This window comes from Sceloporus occidentalis, unplaced genomic scaffold (assembly GCF_023333645.1).
Source record: "Sceloporus occidentalis isolate IW3139 unplaced genomic scaffold, rSceOcc1.0.p SCAF_3, whole genome shotgun sequence".
NCBI classification, from domain to species: Eukaryota; Metazoa; Chordata; class Lepidosauria; order Squamata; family Phrynosomatidae; genus Sceloporus; species Sceloporus occidentalis.
In genome coordinates this window covers 29,948,187-29,966,194 of record NW_028316983.1, presented here as the reverse complement: position 1 = coordinate 29,966,194, position 18,008 = coordinate 29,948,187, and the positions used below count along the sequence as shown (strand labels likewise).

Here is an 18,008-nt window from a genome sequence, read left to right as displayed (position 1 = left end):
TAATTCCGTAGAGAAAAACAAGAGGTTTTCTGCTAAAAAAAACAGGTTTCTTATGCAGAAAACATGTTTTCCATGCAAAAACAGTCCCATGCGTTCTTTGTTGCAGAATAATTCTTCCACAACATTGCATGATGTTCCAATATGGGGGTAATAATGTAGAGGAATTTGTTATCTCAGTAGAGAGAAAACTGTAATTATTCATTCTCACATGTGAAAATGAAATAGCTGGCATACATCTCTGGTTCTGAACTTACTTTATAGATGGAGTTCAGCACCTGGGACAGCTCCTTTAAAGTTTAAAATGAGCCAGCAATAAATTTACCACCTCACTGATGCTTCAGATCTGTTTCTGGCAGTGCCCATTCTACTGGAATTTTATGAAGGATAAGTATCTAAAGTAGGAACATGGCGGTTCAGCAGTTAAGACACTGATTTGGATGATTGCAAGATCAGAAGGTCAACGGTTTGAAGCACAAGGGCTGTGTGATGTTAACTAGCTCCTCTTAGCAGTCCCAGCTTCTGCCAACCTAGCAGTTCAAAAGCATGTAAAAGTGCAACTACATAAATAGGTACCACTTTGGTGGGAAGGTAACAGCATTCTGCGCAGTCATGCTGGCCACATGATCACAAAGTAGTCTCTTGACAATGCTGGCTTTTCAGCTTAGTAACGGAGATGAGACTGCCCCCTGCAGTCAAGCACAACTTAACAATCTTGTCAAGGGAAAATCTTTACCTTTTTAAGTAGCTGAATTAGCTGGTGTTATCTCTCTATCCTTCTTTTGTACCAAGTCTATTAGATAGTAAGCATGTGAGAAGAAACAGGCTGGGGTTTGTTTATTATTTTTAGGGCACCTACAAACTACTGATTCATTAACAATCTTCTATGTGTAATGCAGGGGTAGAACTCATGCAGCCCTCCAGATGTTGCAAGATTTCAGTTCCCAGCATGGCTCAACATTGGCTACACTCACTAGAATCACAGAATCCTAAAGTTGGAAGAAGTCTCAAGGGCCACCAAGTCCAACCCCCTGCCATGCAGGAATACACAATCAAAGCACTTCCAACAGATGGCCATCCAGGCTCTGCTTAAAAACCTCCAAAAGGGGACTCTACCACTCTCTGGGGGGGGGGGTGTTCTACTCTTAAACAGCTATTGCCGTTCAGTATCATATGGAGAACCATACGATTCCCATCCCTGTTGTAATGTAATGTCTAACCCAAAGGTGGGCAGGTTTATTAGGATCAGCTGGTAGATCTCTGAATACTTTTCAGACCAGTAAGCTTTTCTGCCTCTTAACTGTCTGACAACAGCAAAAACATTTTACCCAAACCCCTTTGGGATTTCTGAAAAATAAGATTTGGGGAAAATCAAAGAATAGATTTTGTATATGAAAGGACATGAATGTGGCTCCACATTGTTCACAAATTTCTGTGCAGGGCCTGGGTTCAGAGACACCCTATACTTCTGAGATGCTGTCCACCTACCTGAACCACTCTTTTATACCCAGCTCCAAATGCTTTATTTTAAACTTCTTATTAAAACCAACCAAACAAGAAAAGTAAATCTTGCAAGCCTGAAGTCTACTTATCCATCCTATAGCAATTTAAATCTTGGAAGGCACAGCTGTGGTTACCAGCTTCTGCACTGGCAGCAGCTGCTACAGCTGCCTCTTTAATTAACATGATTAACAGGAGTTTGATCTGCTGCAATTAACAGATGATCAGGTTTAGCTCTGTGTCTGGACAATCTCCACTAGCTGATTTCTACAAATTAAACCCCTGTTAAAGGAACAGAATCTAGCTGGGTTGTTGTTGCTGGTTTTTCCCAGGCCATCTGGCAATCCTAGGTGAGGTAAATGCTGTGCCTACACACACACACCTAAATGTGTATGTACTTATGCTTGTATGTACCTATGCTCAAATGTAAAAAATAAAGTTAAAGGTAGTCCCTTGACATGTACTGATCACATAACTGGTGTTGCAGAAACACACAATTTATTCTTTAATGCTCATTCCTTGCCCAAAACATTAAAGGAAGTGATCTGGTCTCCAAAAGGTCTAAAGTAGACCTTTTGCTTCAGGCGTAGTGAGTAGAAGCTGGGAAAATAAAATAAATATGCCATTGGCTATATTTCAGAGGAAAGAACTGGCAAAACTACCTCTGAGTATTTATTGCACATGAAAATGCATATGAAAATCCTTTTATAGTCCCCATAAGTCAAGAGATGACTTGAAGGTGCATGCACATATACTTGAAGGTTTTGCATGCATTTACACACAGATAGTGTAGACATAAGGCCAGCAGAGAGTAGCGGTTTGAGTGTGTGACTAGGACTTTTAGAGACCAGCACTCGAATTTCTACTCAGCCATGGAAACCCACTAGATGGCCTTAGGCAAGTCATTCTTTCTCAGTTTCATAGGAAGGCAATGGCAACCCCCCTCTAAACAAATCTTGCTAACAATACCCTCTGGTAGGTTCTCCTCAGGGACACTGTAAGTCAGAAATGACTTAAATGCACACAATTAAAACAACCACCACATGCTTTTTAAAGCAAGTCTGCACTCCTAGGAGCATAATTCTGCTTTAAATCAAAGTGCACAGTTTTGCACACCTTTCACCCCTGTACAAAAAAAGAAGCATCAGCTTTCCTTGTGATGACAAAGGTAAGAGCAACAACAGCAGGATGTCGGGAAATAGGTAGACCACATGTGATCCACCCCACCCTACAGCAGTAGCTTTGATTTACAGTGTTCTGGGAATCCATATTTTGATGAACCAGGTAAGAAAGTTTTTTTGTAGAAGCCTTTCAAGGTTGCAGAAGATAGCTTGGGAAAATTATTATTAATTATTAATTTTATGTATACTCTGTCTTTAAAAAAACAACAACCCACAAACTGGGAGTCAAGGCAGCTAAAAAAGGAACAGGATTTGGAAAATTAGCAGAAGGAAGAGAAAACAAGTAGCAGTCAGTAGATCTATCATTGCTGCCTAGCTTATTTGAAAGAGCTGGGCTAGTGTCGTAGCTGGAATAGCCCTGTGACAGTGAGAAGAGCTGGGGGTAAAATTATTGGGGTGGAGGTTTAGGCAGGTGGCATGCAGCAAGCAGCTGCTACAGATTTGACAGGCTGAACACCTTTAATTGGATCCCTGCTACTCTTGAGAGTTGGCTGGAAAAACTGGTATCACCTTACCAACTTCCTATGGCTTGAAAAAACTACATTGTCATTTTATAGAGTTCCTCTCTTTTCACTCCTAAAACACTACCTTGAGCCATAACCACCATCTAAAATTGGCATTGCTACACAATCAGAAGAGTATTTTTATGTGTCACCAAAATAACTGAGTCAGCACAGTGTAGTGAATTGGAGTAGGAATCTGGAAGACCAGGGGCTGAATTCCTAATGAGATATGGAAACCCACTGGGTGATCTTGGGCAAGGGTGTATCCACACAGCAGAAATAAAGCAGTTCGACACCACTTTAATTGCTATGACTCTATCCCAGGCAATCCTGGTATTTGTAGTTCTCTGATAGGCCAGGCTGAATATCTCACCAAAATACAAATCCCAGAATTCCACAGGATGAAGCTACAACAGTTAAAGTGGTGTCACCCTGCTTTATTTATGCAGTGTGACAGGTCTCAAAGTTATACACTTTTAGCCTAAGGGGAAGGCAATGGCATACCTCCTCTGAAGAAATCTTTCCAAGAAAACCTTAGGATAGGGTCACCATAGGTCAGAATTGACTTGAAGGCACATGGCAACAATTTGTTGTTGTTAGCTGCCCTCAAGTTGGTTCCAACTCATGGCAACCCTATGGATGAGACATCTCCAAGAATCCCTATCCTCCACTGCCTTGCCCAAGTCCTGTAAGCCCCTGCCCATAACTCCCCTGATTGAGTCTATCCATCTGGTTTATGGTCTTCCTCTTTCTCTTCTACTCTCTAGCTTTCCTAGCATTATTGTTTTTTTCTAGTGATCCATGCCTTCTCATTATGTGGCCAAAGTATGATAGTCTTAAATTGATCATCTTAGCTTCCAAGGAGAGCCCTGGTCTGATCTGTTCAAGAACCCATTTGTCTGTTTAATTGGCTGTCCATGATATCCTAAGTACTCTCCCCCAGCACTACATTTCAAATGAGTTTTCTTGCTTTCTGCTTCCTTCACTGTCCAGCTCTCACATCCATACATGGTAACTAGGAATACAATAGCCTGAATGATTCTGACTTTAGTGCTCAATTGTATGTCTTTGCTCTTCAATATCTTTTCCAGTTCTTTCATAGCTGCCCTTCCCATTCCTAGTCATCTTCTTATTCCTTGATTGCAGTCTCCATTCTGGTCAATTTTTGATTCTAGATATAGGAATTCTTTAACTATTTCAGTTTCCACATTGTCTAGATTGAATTTGTGTATTTCTTCTGTGACCATTTTTTTTTTGTTTCTTTATGTTCAGTATCAGACCTGCCTTTGCACTTTCATCTTTGACCTTCCTTATTAACTGTTCCTGAATGTCTTCTGTTAATATTATGGTGTCATCTAGATATCCTGGGTTGTTAATGTTGCTTCCTCCTATCTTCACTTCTCCTGTCTCTGATTCTAATTCTGCTTTTCTTATGATTTCTGGATAATTTGGAGATTATAAAATGCTGGCTGATCTGCAAATATTTCTGACTCCAAATTGTTCATCAAGAATAAAATGGCCCTACAAGTACTGAATCAAAAAATATTTCATTTCAACAATTGAAATGAAAAACATTTCAGACAACAAGTTGTTTTTGTTTTTGTTGTTTGGATATTTTAAAATGGAAGGACTGACACATGCAACTAGTTCCTAGTTTCAGGGATCCTGGGAGTTGCAACTGAAAATAAAACTTTCCAAGATCTGATTCTGAGTGCACTGTGTTCTGGTAAGTCAATTCTGGGGCTCTGAAAAACAAACTTAAAAATCCTGCAAGCTTTAAAGCCTGAATCCTACTCATCACTCCAAACCAGAGCAGAGTCAGTGGATCAATTGCTGAATGGTGAGTCAACATATGAGTATTGATTCAATGTCTCTATTGCACCCGAGACCAAAGTCTGCCTACCCCTCACTAGAACGTAGGCCTGTACACTGCTTGAGTGAAGCAGTAACCATGGCCTAGAGACACAGGATGAAATGATAATTGATGCAATTGGGTATCAGCTTTATACTTTATCCCCATGGGAATAATTAGAGCTTTCTATGGATGACATAGCAAAGTTGACGCAGTGTGGGGGTTCTATTATTCAAATCCTCTGAACAATTGGCTTCTAATACAAACGTTGTGACATATTCAGGTGGGAGAAACTATTATTCACCCTTAGTATTTAAAAAGTATGGCTCAGGCAGGATGTTATGAAGCTGGCATCCCTGTGCCTGTCGCCATTTCAGAGCGTGCCTGCAAAAGAAAAAGGAGATGAAAAGAGGACAATCACAACATGCCGACATCTCAGTTAATAATTTATCATCAAAAGACAAATCCAGTAGTATAACACAGTTCAGAGTAAAAAAAGAAAGAAAAGAAGTCCAAAAAGAGCATGCACATTTCAGATAGACTTCCTTCGGAGTCGGGAGCATTCTCGACAGCTGGGACTATTGGATGACAGAGTGCTCCTGGGGGAAGACAAGCCAGTGTGGTCCTTACCACCCAGGGAGACCTCCATGATTTTGTAAGAAACTGAATTATAATAAACAAGATTAGTGTGACAGTTGAAAGCCTCTGGGTGTGGAGGATCCGGGCTCCTGTTCAGCCGTGGCCTGTAACAAAGACATGTGCATAAGGAAGGGACTCTTGTAGTGGAGCTCAAAGATCTGCCCCTCTGCCTCTCAGCATCTTCTGGGATCAGTGGGATGAGGTTCATTTGACTGGTCCTGCCTTCTATGGGGAGCAGGATCTCATTCCTGCTCCTATCAATCTCTTCCTTTGGTTTCAGGTTGATGTAGTTCTTGGCTCTTCTCAAAGATGCCCTCTCTTCTTCGTCCCGCCTCTCATCTTCTGAGTTCATGATCAAAAACCTAAAAACAACCAAGTTCAGGAAAGCCCCAATCACTGTCAAGCCCACTAGAATGTACATGAAACTGAAAGCTACATATGGGGGCTTCTTTTGCAATGCTTCATGTTTCTGCAGGGCCACAAAGTCTCCAAATCCAATTGTGGTCAGCGTGATGAAGCAGTAATAGAAGGCGTGGAAGAAAGTCCAGCCTTCAAAATAGGAGAAAGCAGCTGCCCCAATGCACAGTGTCCCCATGCAGGAAAGGAAGCCAACCACAACCATGTTTTTCATAGAGACCACTGGCTGCCTCATACCCAGGCACCTCTTTATCTTCTTCAGAAGCATCCGGACTAAAATGTTCATGCGCTCACCAAGACTCTGGAACATGACCAGGGTGAGGGGGATGCCAAGGATTGCATAGAACATGCAGAAGACTTTGCCAGCATCAGTGCCAGGAGCAGCGTGCCCATAACCTACAGGAAAACAAAAAAGAAAAAGTAATACTGAATAGATGAAGATCAGCATTATCAAGATTGTATTTTAAGTGGGACTACTGCTAGAATCCTAGATTGGCTACTTAGTTAAAGTAGGGACATCATGTTTCCTGTCCCTAGCTTCTTTAGTCAACCTTAAGAGCCAGCCACCAGATCTGGTGAAGGGTGTAAGAACATTTCCTTCACCACAACCCCACAGTTAGCAAGGCTGCAAAAACGACTTGCAACAGAGGTCCTGCTTTTGATGGGTGCAGCCTCACCTGCTGGTGGAAGATGGTGGAAATGTCATCTTTTTTGCATCCTGATTGCCAGCTGAACAGACTTTCTTGCCCAATCCAATAGCTGGCTCTTATGATGGACAGGGATGATATTTATGTAGGTTAAAATTGATCAGTTACAGATCCATAACTCTAGGTTGCAAAACTGCAATACTGAATGTCAAGTACATACAGGGTAATGTCTTTCTACAGTCATATTTTTTGGTGGAGATACAGGACAACAAGTAATACACAGTATAATTACTGGTCTCAAGGCCTAGATGCTTTTTTATGTTGGAGCAGAGGTTGGAAGTTACCTTTGAAAATTAATTTGATAATGTTAAATATCAGACATTGAAAAATCAATTAACTAGCACAATCCTGAATAATTAAAATTTAATTCAGTAGGTTATCGTTAATTAACACATTGGCTAAATGTTTGTGTGGGGGCAGGCATGGAGGTTGTCACTGTTGAACATAGGGAAGCACACTTCATTATTAGTTCCTTCAAAAGGTCTCTTAGGGCTAAAACAGATGGCAACTTGATGCCGCCCCTTTGAACACTGGATTGGGGCTGCAGCAACCACACACTGTGGCCCCAATCCAGTTTTTTTCTGGCACAAAAAGAAGCAGCAAAATGCCGCTCCCTTTTGCACTAGAAAAAGGGTGGTTTATCTGCCACAGCAGCAGCTTTTCTGCACTCCTGCAGTGTGCAGCATATGAATGCCATGCTGCCAGAGTGCTGCAACACTGCCCGCCATGTTGTTGGGTGAGCGTTATGATGTACTACAAAACCTATAATAGGATTGCTGCCTGGGAATGGTGGGAGTCCAGAACATTTAGGAATTGTCAGATTGGGGATAGGATCTCATTTTACAATCTCTTCAATCCAATTGGTCTTTCATCCATCTGTCTTTTCTTTCAAAACATACCAACACACATACTTCACTCACTCTTCCAAAGGCTTGTTTATTAAAAACTAATAAGGAGTGATTCATTTCAGCTGGGGGGCACTTGATCCACCATAAGTGGATAGCTACAAAGATTGGTCAGTGAACAAAGAGTAGAGAATACTTAATCAGGAATTTCTGAGTCTGAGCATATGCAGAATATTTTTCCACACACTGAATCAATGCATTTTGATACCCAACCATGAAATAACGAGACCAGACATGTAAATTGGATGAATAAAGGGCCATATATTTTACCTATAATCTATTTAAAGCTAAGCACTTGAACTTCAACCTTAACTTCAAACTCTGAGCAAATTGATTAAAGTGAAAAGCCTGGTGCGGGTCCAGCTGAAGCCAGGTGTCAATCCTAGACTTCCTCTTCAGCCTTCCCTTTGGGCACAAACACCAAACCCCGAGGTAAATCCGATGACTTGGATTGCATCCTCAGTCCAGTCCTAGGAAGGTAAACATAAGGCACTCTCCCCCAAACCCCCACGAATTTGTAAGGTTGAGCAAAACCCCCATGTCTACCCCAAAGGCAGGTTCTCTCACAACTCCACGCCCCTTAACGTGTTAAGCTGACCAAGAGCCTAACCTTTCACCACAAAGGGGTGCCAATCGTGCATACCAAACAGTTCCTTAACCCCATATGGGCCAGTGAAACCTATTTAACAGCCACCCAAAGCCAATCACCAGTCCTGGCACACAGTATGGGGTAGGCAAAAAACCCTGGGAAAAGGGGAGAAAATTCCTACCCGGCCCCGAAGCGACCAACAAAGTTCATACTGCATTTAGGGTGGGAGGGTGGGCTGCTTCACGGAAAAGAGGCAGGATGGGGGGTGCACTGTCCTTATATACTGACTCCACCTCCCATCACGTGCCTCAGCTTAGTCCAATGGACCTTTCTGATATTGAAAATTCTGGGCTCTATCATGGAGGGTATCAAAGCCCCACCCTCCCTCAAGGCTCTTCCAATCGTCCTGGTGTGAATTTTCTCCCTCCCAATTCCTAATCAAAAGATATTGTCTGTACTGTGATCAATGGTGTAGACAGATTTTGCAAGCAAGATGAAGCCAGGATCCCAAATATGAACTCTGGTATCTCACAAAACCATTCTTCTCTGCACCTTTCTTATCTTAACTGTATAATTAAAAAGACATGGGTAGGGTGGAAGGGGAGGGATTGATAAAAAGCATGGCTGAGATTCTGCATGAAACATGTTGCTACAATATTGTAGCTATACTTTGTCTCCCCATCCAACACATGAAATCCCCCTTAAAAGCCATCTGCCATCTAGACTGGTGGACATCTGCAGCACTGGTGAGCAGGAAGCTGCAGGATGGCATGATCAGCCCCCTCCCACCAATGAGCATGGCTGGGATGAAGAGTTGTGACAAGTCCTAAGCAAGTGAAATCTTTATCTATCCATAGGGTGCTGAGCAAAGAGAATACTGAGCAAGGATGGCTGCTTTTGAGAGAGAGGTGAGAAGATGCAACAACGTTAGCTCTGTTCACACTGAACCATCCTCTCTTCCGGCCCCCACTTATCAGACTATAATTGGCCATAATGCCATGCCATGTTGCTCCCGTCCACATGGTGGATGCTGGGAATGGCAGGCAATTTATCAGACTCAGTCACCACTGCCAGATAAGCCTATGATGAGAGACTGGGTAAGCTTCCATTTTTTCCAAGCTTGATCACTGCTAACATGCAGTGTAGAGCTACACCTTCCACACTTCACTTGGTAAAACATGCTCAGAAAACAAGTATGGAATTAGTTTTTTGTGCGTTTTTTGAGCTATGTAGCCATGTTCTAGCAGAGTTTCTTCCTGACGTTTTGCCAGCATCTGTGATTGGCATCTTCAGAGACTTCACAAGTACAGAATTCTTTATGCCCAAGGGTAAAGGTGCACAACTTTCAGGAAAGTGCTTGACTTTGTAAGATCGGTGCCCATAAATAGACATTATCATATAGGCTAGTTGATTACAACAGAACTGCTCCAAAGTAAGATGAAATTATGACGATGCACAAAATATTCAGCTATATATTGACACCATTTGCCTGGTGGCCCAGGCCTGAATCTGGTTCACCTCAGGGTTGACCAGGCAGGGAGCAACTTTACAAAATGAAATTTTAAAAAATGAAATCGTACACTATATTCACTATTGGCTCTTATATGAAGACTGTAATGTTTGTATTTTCTAGGTAGACATAATAGGCTACAAGTTCTAACAGAGTTTTTCATGGCATTCTGAGACTCAGAATATTTGCAAACTATAATTATTTATTTCTGGTTTTGATACACATTAACATGGACTAAAACAAAGCCAGGGATGTAGTTATGGTGGGGAGGGCAAAATTTGGGCATTATCTCCCAAATAAGGACTCTACAATATAATTTTCTTTCAGTCCCCAAATTTCTAGCATTTCAGATAGTGAGACACTGTTGACACCTACAAGTCTTGTATCTGCTGTGTCCACACTCACTTGATAACTTTGACTGTCCCTTTTCTTTGAATGCCTAAACTGTATTTCTAGATGCTCAGCTGATGTTTTACTTTACTGTAATGCTAGAAATTTGGGGACTGAAGGAAAAATTCAGTGGAAAAGCAGTACTTGTATTTGAGAGAGGCAATACCCTCATTTTGCCCCTTCCTCAACTACATCCCTGATGACAATGTAAACCATTCAGAAACCTGGGGGTGGTTGTGTACAAATGTTGTCCACTATCAATACTATACTTTAAAATTTAAATGTCCTGATATCTTTTTTCAAAAGAAGCAGGGGTGATTGTACCCAAGATAGCTGCAGTAAACTCCTAATATTCAGAGAAATACTGTTCTTCAAGAAAACAGTTTGTCCATGCAGCAGACATACAGGAATAAATAATTTGATGGAACAGAATTTCAAAATAGTTGCTGTAACAAGAATAGACAGAAGATTCATCAAAAGCTACACTTAAGAGATTGCCAGTATAGTCTCTAGCTTTCAAAACTGTTTACATCCTACAAGGTAATTCAGTTGATTTAATGAGATCCAAAAACATTTCAGGAAAACCTGGTTCCTGAGGTGACCCCCAAGAGCATAAAGGCCAATGCTGCTTACTGAAAACATGAGGGTTCACAAGATGCTTAGGAAGGAAACCCACTAAATTACATACTGGAATAGTGTTTTTCTACTATCCAAATTAATAAGCTATTTAAATAGATAAATCAATCATATCCAGCATTATCCTAGAAACCTCAGCAAATGGATACTTTGGGGTGCATGTCACTGCTCTATACAGTGTTTACTCCTATGTACTCACTGCACTCCACCAAAACCACCAAAGCACTGCAACCTGTAAGAACTATGCAAATAAAGTACATACTTACATTTTTTGTTGCTGTTGCATAGCTTACATTGTTGATCACAGTATTTGGAGGGAGGTGTGCAAAGATTAATGGGACTGAGCAAAGTGGAACCCTTCTGGATGCTGGACTGCAGACCACAGAATTTCTGTAGGGCTAATGGAAGCCACAGACTAGCAACATCTGGAGGATCATGATTTACCTACAAACTAGTGGAAACTAGTGACTCCCAGATCAGCAGAGCCTGGGCTTTAATAGTTTTAAAGAAACTATCCAAGGTGCTGAACCAATTTAAAGTCTACCTAAAACATGGAGTGGAGTCATGGTCCCATTGACATGGAGATCACTAGCCACCACTGATGGAAGCCCAGCACTAGAAAGTCTGCTCTGTAGATCCTCTGGAACATCTAGATATCAACTTTCATAGTTGACTTTTCAGCCTCTAGAGCTTGAAACTGACATTTTTTCCTTCTAAATAAAAGCAAACATTCTAAGGGTGGGGCACTAGTGCCCACTAATGATAAATTGTGGCAGTCATGGACTCTATTACAGAATATTCACAGCCAACCTGGGCTGAAACCTAACTGGAGCCCTGTACCATTTCAACTATGATGGCAGCATGCAGAAAGAGTAAGTAGTGCTGCAGCCATGGAGAAAATAAAGCACTGGTGCCAGCAAATTTTGTCTCTGTCCTCTTGCCACTGCTGCATTTGAAAAAAGTACAACTGCTAAAAGGATTCCGCCCTAAATTTGTAGAGCTAGAACAAGTCCATCACTTTGTGGCCTTTATAGTCTTCTGCACAAATGTTCATCCTTGTAAAAAAAAAAAATCTCTTACTTAATTGGGCTTGGCAGTCATCCACAGATAAAAGCACTTAGGGAAGAATTTGACTAATGAAATTGATGGCAGAGAAGATGACTATACTGTCTTTCATATAGTTTTGATTCTGTCCTGGTTCTGAGGAAATATGGGTGCTTGGGTGGGAATGGAAGAAGACAAACGGCAAATTATTGCTTTGCAGAATTAAGTGTCGTCAATGTTCTGAAATAAATATTCCAGAATCATACATTAAACTAGTACTGAAATTATTTTAAGTGGGGGACAAATAAAAATGTTTTTCCCAAGGTGCCAGGGACTGGCCCCATATTTATACTTACTGACCACAACTATTTCTTTCTTTCCTGGAAATTCACTGTGGACCAGCAGCCAATAGTTCATGGACAAGCAATGGTCCACAAGCAACCACTTGGAGGCAAGAACTCTTTTCAAAGAACTTGAAAGAGGCATGATACACACAGTGTTTTCCCTAATGCATACAGATTTATCTTGTTTAGCTTTTAATTCTTCTAGTTTTGGTATACTAGAAAACTTGAAAATCCTGCTAACCAGAGATGACAGTTTATACAGAACTTGCAGCAATGCTTTTTCCATATCATCTTCTGTTCTTGGAAATAATCATAAGCTGTCTTCAGCATTACAAAGTTAAGTCACATGATTGGCAATGTTATTTAATGAGCTCTGCAAGAGGGATTTTCAATACTGGCTAGAGCAAAACAAAAGTTAAGTTGACTTCAATGGAAGAGAGTTAAGAGTTAGGGGCCACTTGAAGTATGGTTCTTAAAAGCCTGCATTCAGTAATGCAGAAAGATTACCAAAGCAGTGCCTGTTTTCTGTCACTTTTAGGGTTGCTTCATGCACAAATTGCACACTGTCATATATGAAGTTGCAATGTTTAGAACTGAATTTGCTGCAAGTTCCTGACATGTATACATGACAAAACAGATGCATGTCCTTAACATATTAAAGCATATTTTAGTTTCTTAATGTACTTCTAATCTTGCTTTTTGACCTCCTTAAAGACAACTGACACTATGAGTTTTTTTAAAAGTAAAAAACAAAACAAAACAGTAAAACACAATAAAGCAACCACAAAAATATAAAATTACAGAATATTAAAGAGAGCAAGAAGAAAAGCCAGCCGCTCCTATGCCCAAATAATAATAATGATGATGATGAACTATGTCTTTGTCGCTTGCCAAAACACAATTAAAGGGAGAGGCTTCCAGAAGCTGAAATTCATATTAGATCAGACTCTGACTCATGTAACCACCTATCACTCCTCAGATTATGGGTAGATCGGGGCACAGAACAGGTCTCTGATCTGAGCATCTGTGTAGGCTTTCATGAAAGGAAGTGACGTATATTTCCCCTCTTCATCTTATACATTTATAGCAAGTGTTCAAACTGGCCATCAGCTCTCCAGAGGCACAGGAAATGCTCTAACTATAGTCTAAAAAGTATGTGACAACTTTTCAAGAAATTTGGAATAGCGACCACCTGGAAACCACACACAACCTGTTGTGAGTTCAGAGAAAGAGTGCAAAGTAAGTGCAGTAGATAAATAAAGTACATTGTACTTGACCTGGCAGCATATTTCATCCCTCTCCCTTTGATACCATTTTGATCTCATCTCAAAAGACTCTGTTCTACAGAGTATAGGCATTATATTGTGCTTAATAAAAGAAGGTGGCAAAGCCTTCTCCATTCAATACAATATAGATTTTGCACTCAAAATACTCAAGTGTAGATTTTGCACTCAGTCATCAAAAAGCAACTGCCACATGAATCTGAGTACAAAAGTCATTAGTACTGGCAATGGTTGAGGACAAAGGTGCAAAGACAAAATCCCATGCATTGAAAGAAATAGTTATGAGAACTCTATCCATGACATTAAAGCAATTTTGGTGCATGAAGGGGAAAACATAACATGATATCCATTCCTGCAATTAATATGAGACCAACTATGGTTCTCCTGTGTAAAGATGTTATTGAAATGAACAAATGGTAACTAAGAGAACTGCTGGTTTCTGTAGAGGAAAACTCCAAGAATGATACCTAATGGTTAGCACTGGTCCATGCTGTGCTCTGTGCCAATGATCTGAAGCAGGCATGAAGAACATGAGAAAGACTTTTGTGGATCCAGCCAAGGGGCCATCTAAGCTAAGAGCATCCTGTTTCCCACAATGGCCAACTAGATGTCTATTGAAAAACCACACAAATTATAGCTCTGGAACAGTCCTCTCTTGCTGTCATAATTCAGCAACAGGCATGCAATGACACAGGCAGCTCAGAGGCTGCCTCTGCCTCACAACCAGTAGCCAATGATTGCCTTAACCACTACAAATTTGTCTAATTTTCCTTTATGTTGCATTTGTGGCTCAGCACATCATGTGCCAACGAACTTCACCGTTGAACTATATGCTTGATTCAAGACAAAAAACTCCTTCTGAGCCTCTCACTGCCTAACTTCACTGGATGACACTGGCCTGTACATTCTACCTACATTCTGTTTCACAATATTATAAAACTCTTCCTGTTTTTATATGAAACATTTGGAACTAAAAGTCCCAAATGTTCTAACCTCTATTCACAGAGGTAGTAGCAAGTGGCTTCCATGTCAGCTGGGGGATAAACCCACTGTGGCTTTCAATCTGAACATTAAGGGATCAATCCTCTCCTCCTCCTCCACCACCACCACCACCACCAATAGGTTTCAGCACTTTGGATACCTCCTTTTAAGTTCAGTCTGAAACCAAGATGGGGTTCACCACCCAATGGACATGTCAGCTGTTAGCTGACATACAAGCCAGATAGATCACCCTAAAGGAATGCTGGTTTTCACATTATAAAGCTGGCCACCCTTGTGGTCATACTGAACCACAGTGGTCATTTTGTTGTCTGCTCATCAAATTTAGAGAGAGCCCTAAAGAGCTCTTTGTAATCTGCTTTTGTCTTTACCATCCAGACTGATTTGTTTCCTTCTCCAGTTTCCTTGTCATTCAGCTCCCAGCACCAGCACCAGCATTTCTTACATCCATTAATTGTGACAACTGTCTGCTTATTCCTGTTCTCAAGCTTCTGTTTTCTGTAACCCAGTTACCTAAAAGCCACATGGTGTTTGCTTACTATTATTGTTGTTAACTTTATTTATACCCCACTTGTTCCCAGACTGGCATTCAAAGTGGCTTACAAATTAAAATGATTGCAATATGATTGAAAACATTTAAAACGTCAACATTAAAATAGAATCAGACTTACAAACAATATTAAAACAGTTTAAAGCATATTTATCATTAAAAAGTGATAAAAAGCATCTGGCATCTTGAGGTGGCCTTGCTCATGGTAAGGCAACCTCTGGATGCCAGTTTCTTACACTGAAGAAAAAGTCAACAAGAGGACAAATGGCTACAGTAAGCGTTAACTGAGTCCAAATTGTGTCAAAACACAGTGGATGGGAGTGTCTTAGAAGCAGCTGCTTGACGTATGGTATATATGAAAGAAAGGTTGACATATGGTCTTAACTATGGCAATGGGCCACAGGTTTTTGGCAAGTGAAAAGGTGCATTCCATTGCCAAAACCACCAGGACTCTTCCCTGTTCCTTCTGGTTCCCATTTCTCCCTGTGTTGATCCATGTATCCTTTCTGCCAAATGTTCTTCCACAAAGAACAGATAGGTAAGATGCACAACCTTGTATACTCTGAAAATGAAGCAATTCTCTTTCTAATGGACAAGAATTATTATTCCTTGCTATTATAATGTATTTTCAAATGTCCTTCTTCTATTAAAGTTGAATAAAATAAATTATGAATGAGGGAAGTTGCCAAAACAACAGTAAGAACATAATAACCTCCCAATGGATCAAGGAAAGATCAAGGAAACCTCAAAGTGACCAAGAGATATGCAATACACAATGTTATATACAATAGACAAATAAGGCAGAAGAGGAGCAGGACCAGACCCTCTAGTGCCACTTCTGATCTGGACCCCTACAAAAAGTTAGCAGGGAAGCCATGCTCAAGGGAACTGTGTGTAAACCAGCTCTGCACACACAGAACCCATGACCAGAGAGGGAGAAAGTCAGATTCATCTTGCTTTTCATACATTTGGTTCCCAGGCTTTCTTCCAAGTGAAAAAGGGGCTATGCAAGTCTTAACCTGCATCCTTATTCTTGGTGTGTGACTCAGTGTTGGTGAATCACGGAAAATCTCCCAAGGTGGATGGAAATGGACAAAAGAAGTAGACCAAGCCAGTGTGAAGCCAATGCCCATCTCCCTCTAGAGTAAGGCTGCCCAAGTGAACACTGGGCATGGCTCCTGTGTTTGTGCTTGTTGTTGTGTGCCTTCAAGTTGCTTCTGACCTATGGGGACCCTAGGTGAATCTATTGTGGGGTTTTCTTAGCAAATTTGGAGGGGCGTTGCCATTGCCCTTCTCCGAGGCTAAGAGAGTGTGACTTGCCCAAGATCAGCCGGTGGGTTTTCATGGCCCAGCTGTGCTTTGAATCTGGTCTCCAGAGTCATAGGCCAGCACTCTAACCACTACACCACACTGGCTCTCTGTGGTTGTGCAGAGGAGGAAATTTCAGCTGGTGCTGATTGTTAAATAGTGGCCTGGTGTAGTGGTTTGAGTATTGGACTATGACTCTGGTAAACCTCCCCTGAGCAAATCTTACCAAGAAAACTCTTAGGGTCGCCATAAGTTGGAAACAACTTGAAGGCACACAACAACAAGGCAAGCAATATCTGTTGGATTCTATGCAACCATTTAGGGTAGAGGAGCCTTCTCCAGTTTCCACCCTGGCCACCCAACCCTAAAGATTCCCAGGGGAGTACTGGGTACACCCACAAGTAGGCTGCTTTAAAGACATGTGTGTGGGAGACAATGTGGCACAGTGGTTTGAGCACTGGACTCTGACTCTGGAGACTTGGGTTCAATTCCCACTGAGTGGCCTTGGGCAAGACATAGTTCCTTAACCTCAAGGGAAGACAACAGCAAACCTCCTCTGAACAAATCGTGTCAATAGCTTTAAATTTATGAATTGTATAGGCAAGGAAGGCTGAGAGGTAGCTTCAGAGTTCCTGCATGGCAGAATGGAGACAGGCTGCTGGATGGCCCTTGGGGTCTCTTCTTCCACCTCTTCTATGATTGTATGACTTTAGGCAACCCATGCATTTTATAGGCAAGGGACGCTCAGAGGTAGCTTCTGTGTTCCTGCAGGGCAGAATGGGGTTGGGCTGGATGGCCCTTGGGGGTCTCTTCCATCCCTAAGAAACTATAAATGCTATAGGCAAGGGATACTCAGTGGAGTTCCTGCATGGCAGAATGGGGCTGGGCTGGGTGGCTCTTGGGGTCTCCTCCTCCTCCTCCATCCCTAGGAGTCTCTGGGTTTTATAAGCAAGGAAGCATGGCAGAATGCTCTTCCTTCCATCCCTAGGATGCTATGACAGGCAAGGGATACAGCGCTTCGACTCTTTCCCTGGCTCAAGGCTATGGAATTCTGGGAGCTGGGGTTGGTGGTGGGCCTCCCTCGCCCCTGCCCCTGCCCCCCCCCGCCCCTTGGGAGCCTGACCGATGGTGGTGATGACGGTGATGGCGAAGTAGAAGGCGCCGGCGAAGCGCCACTGGCTGCCGGCTCGGTGGGGCTGGCGGCGGAGGACCAGGCGCTCGAGCTCTCGGAAGTCCTGGGCCGAGAAGCCGTACTTGCTGCGCAGCTGGCTCCTCCTCTGCTCCAGGAGCCGCTTCTGCCGGACCTCGGCCTCGGCCTCCAGGGCGTCGAAGACGGCGGCGCCCACCAGCAGATAGGAGAAGACGCAGGCGATCAGCGAGAGCGTCCGCAGGTTCTGGCGCTTCATGGCTGGGCAGGAGCCCTGGACTCCCACCTGATGGAGAGAGAGAGGCTGCTGGGGGCCTCTGGCAGAGAGAGGAGGCCAGCTGCTCTGCTCCTGCGCAGGGAAGGGGCTCCCGCTCTCTTCTTCCTCCTCCTCCTCCTCCTCCTCAAGGCAGAGGAGGACCAGGGAAGTGGGGGACCTCCTCCTCCAAGGGACCCTGAGACCACCCAGACCCAGCCCCTCCTGCTGCCCTGCAGGAACTCACCTGCAAA

The 18,008-nt window shown here is 42.4% G+C and overlaps 1 protein-coding gene across 1 annotated transcript; it reads right to left on the bottom strand.

Moving 5' to 3' along the window:
* Window positions 1-5,473: 5,473 nt before the first annotated feature.
* Window positions 5,474-17,760, bottom strand: KCNK15 (potassium two pore domain channel subfamily K member 15). Its single transcript, XM_089518515.1, has 2 exons — window positions 17,478-17,760; window positions 5,474-6,485 (listed from the first exon to the last, which is right to left on the bottom strand). Exons 1-2 carry the CDS (start codon window positions 17,758-17,760, stop codon window positions 5,566-5,568), a joined length of 1,203 nt encoding a protein of 400 aa, XP_089374641.1. The 3' UTR covers window positions 5,474-5,565.
* Window positions 17,761-18,008: the final 248 nt, after the last annotated feature.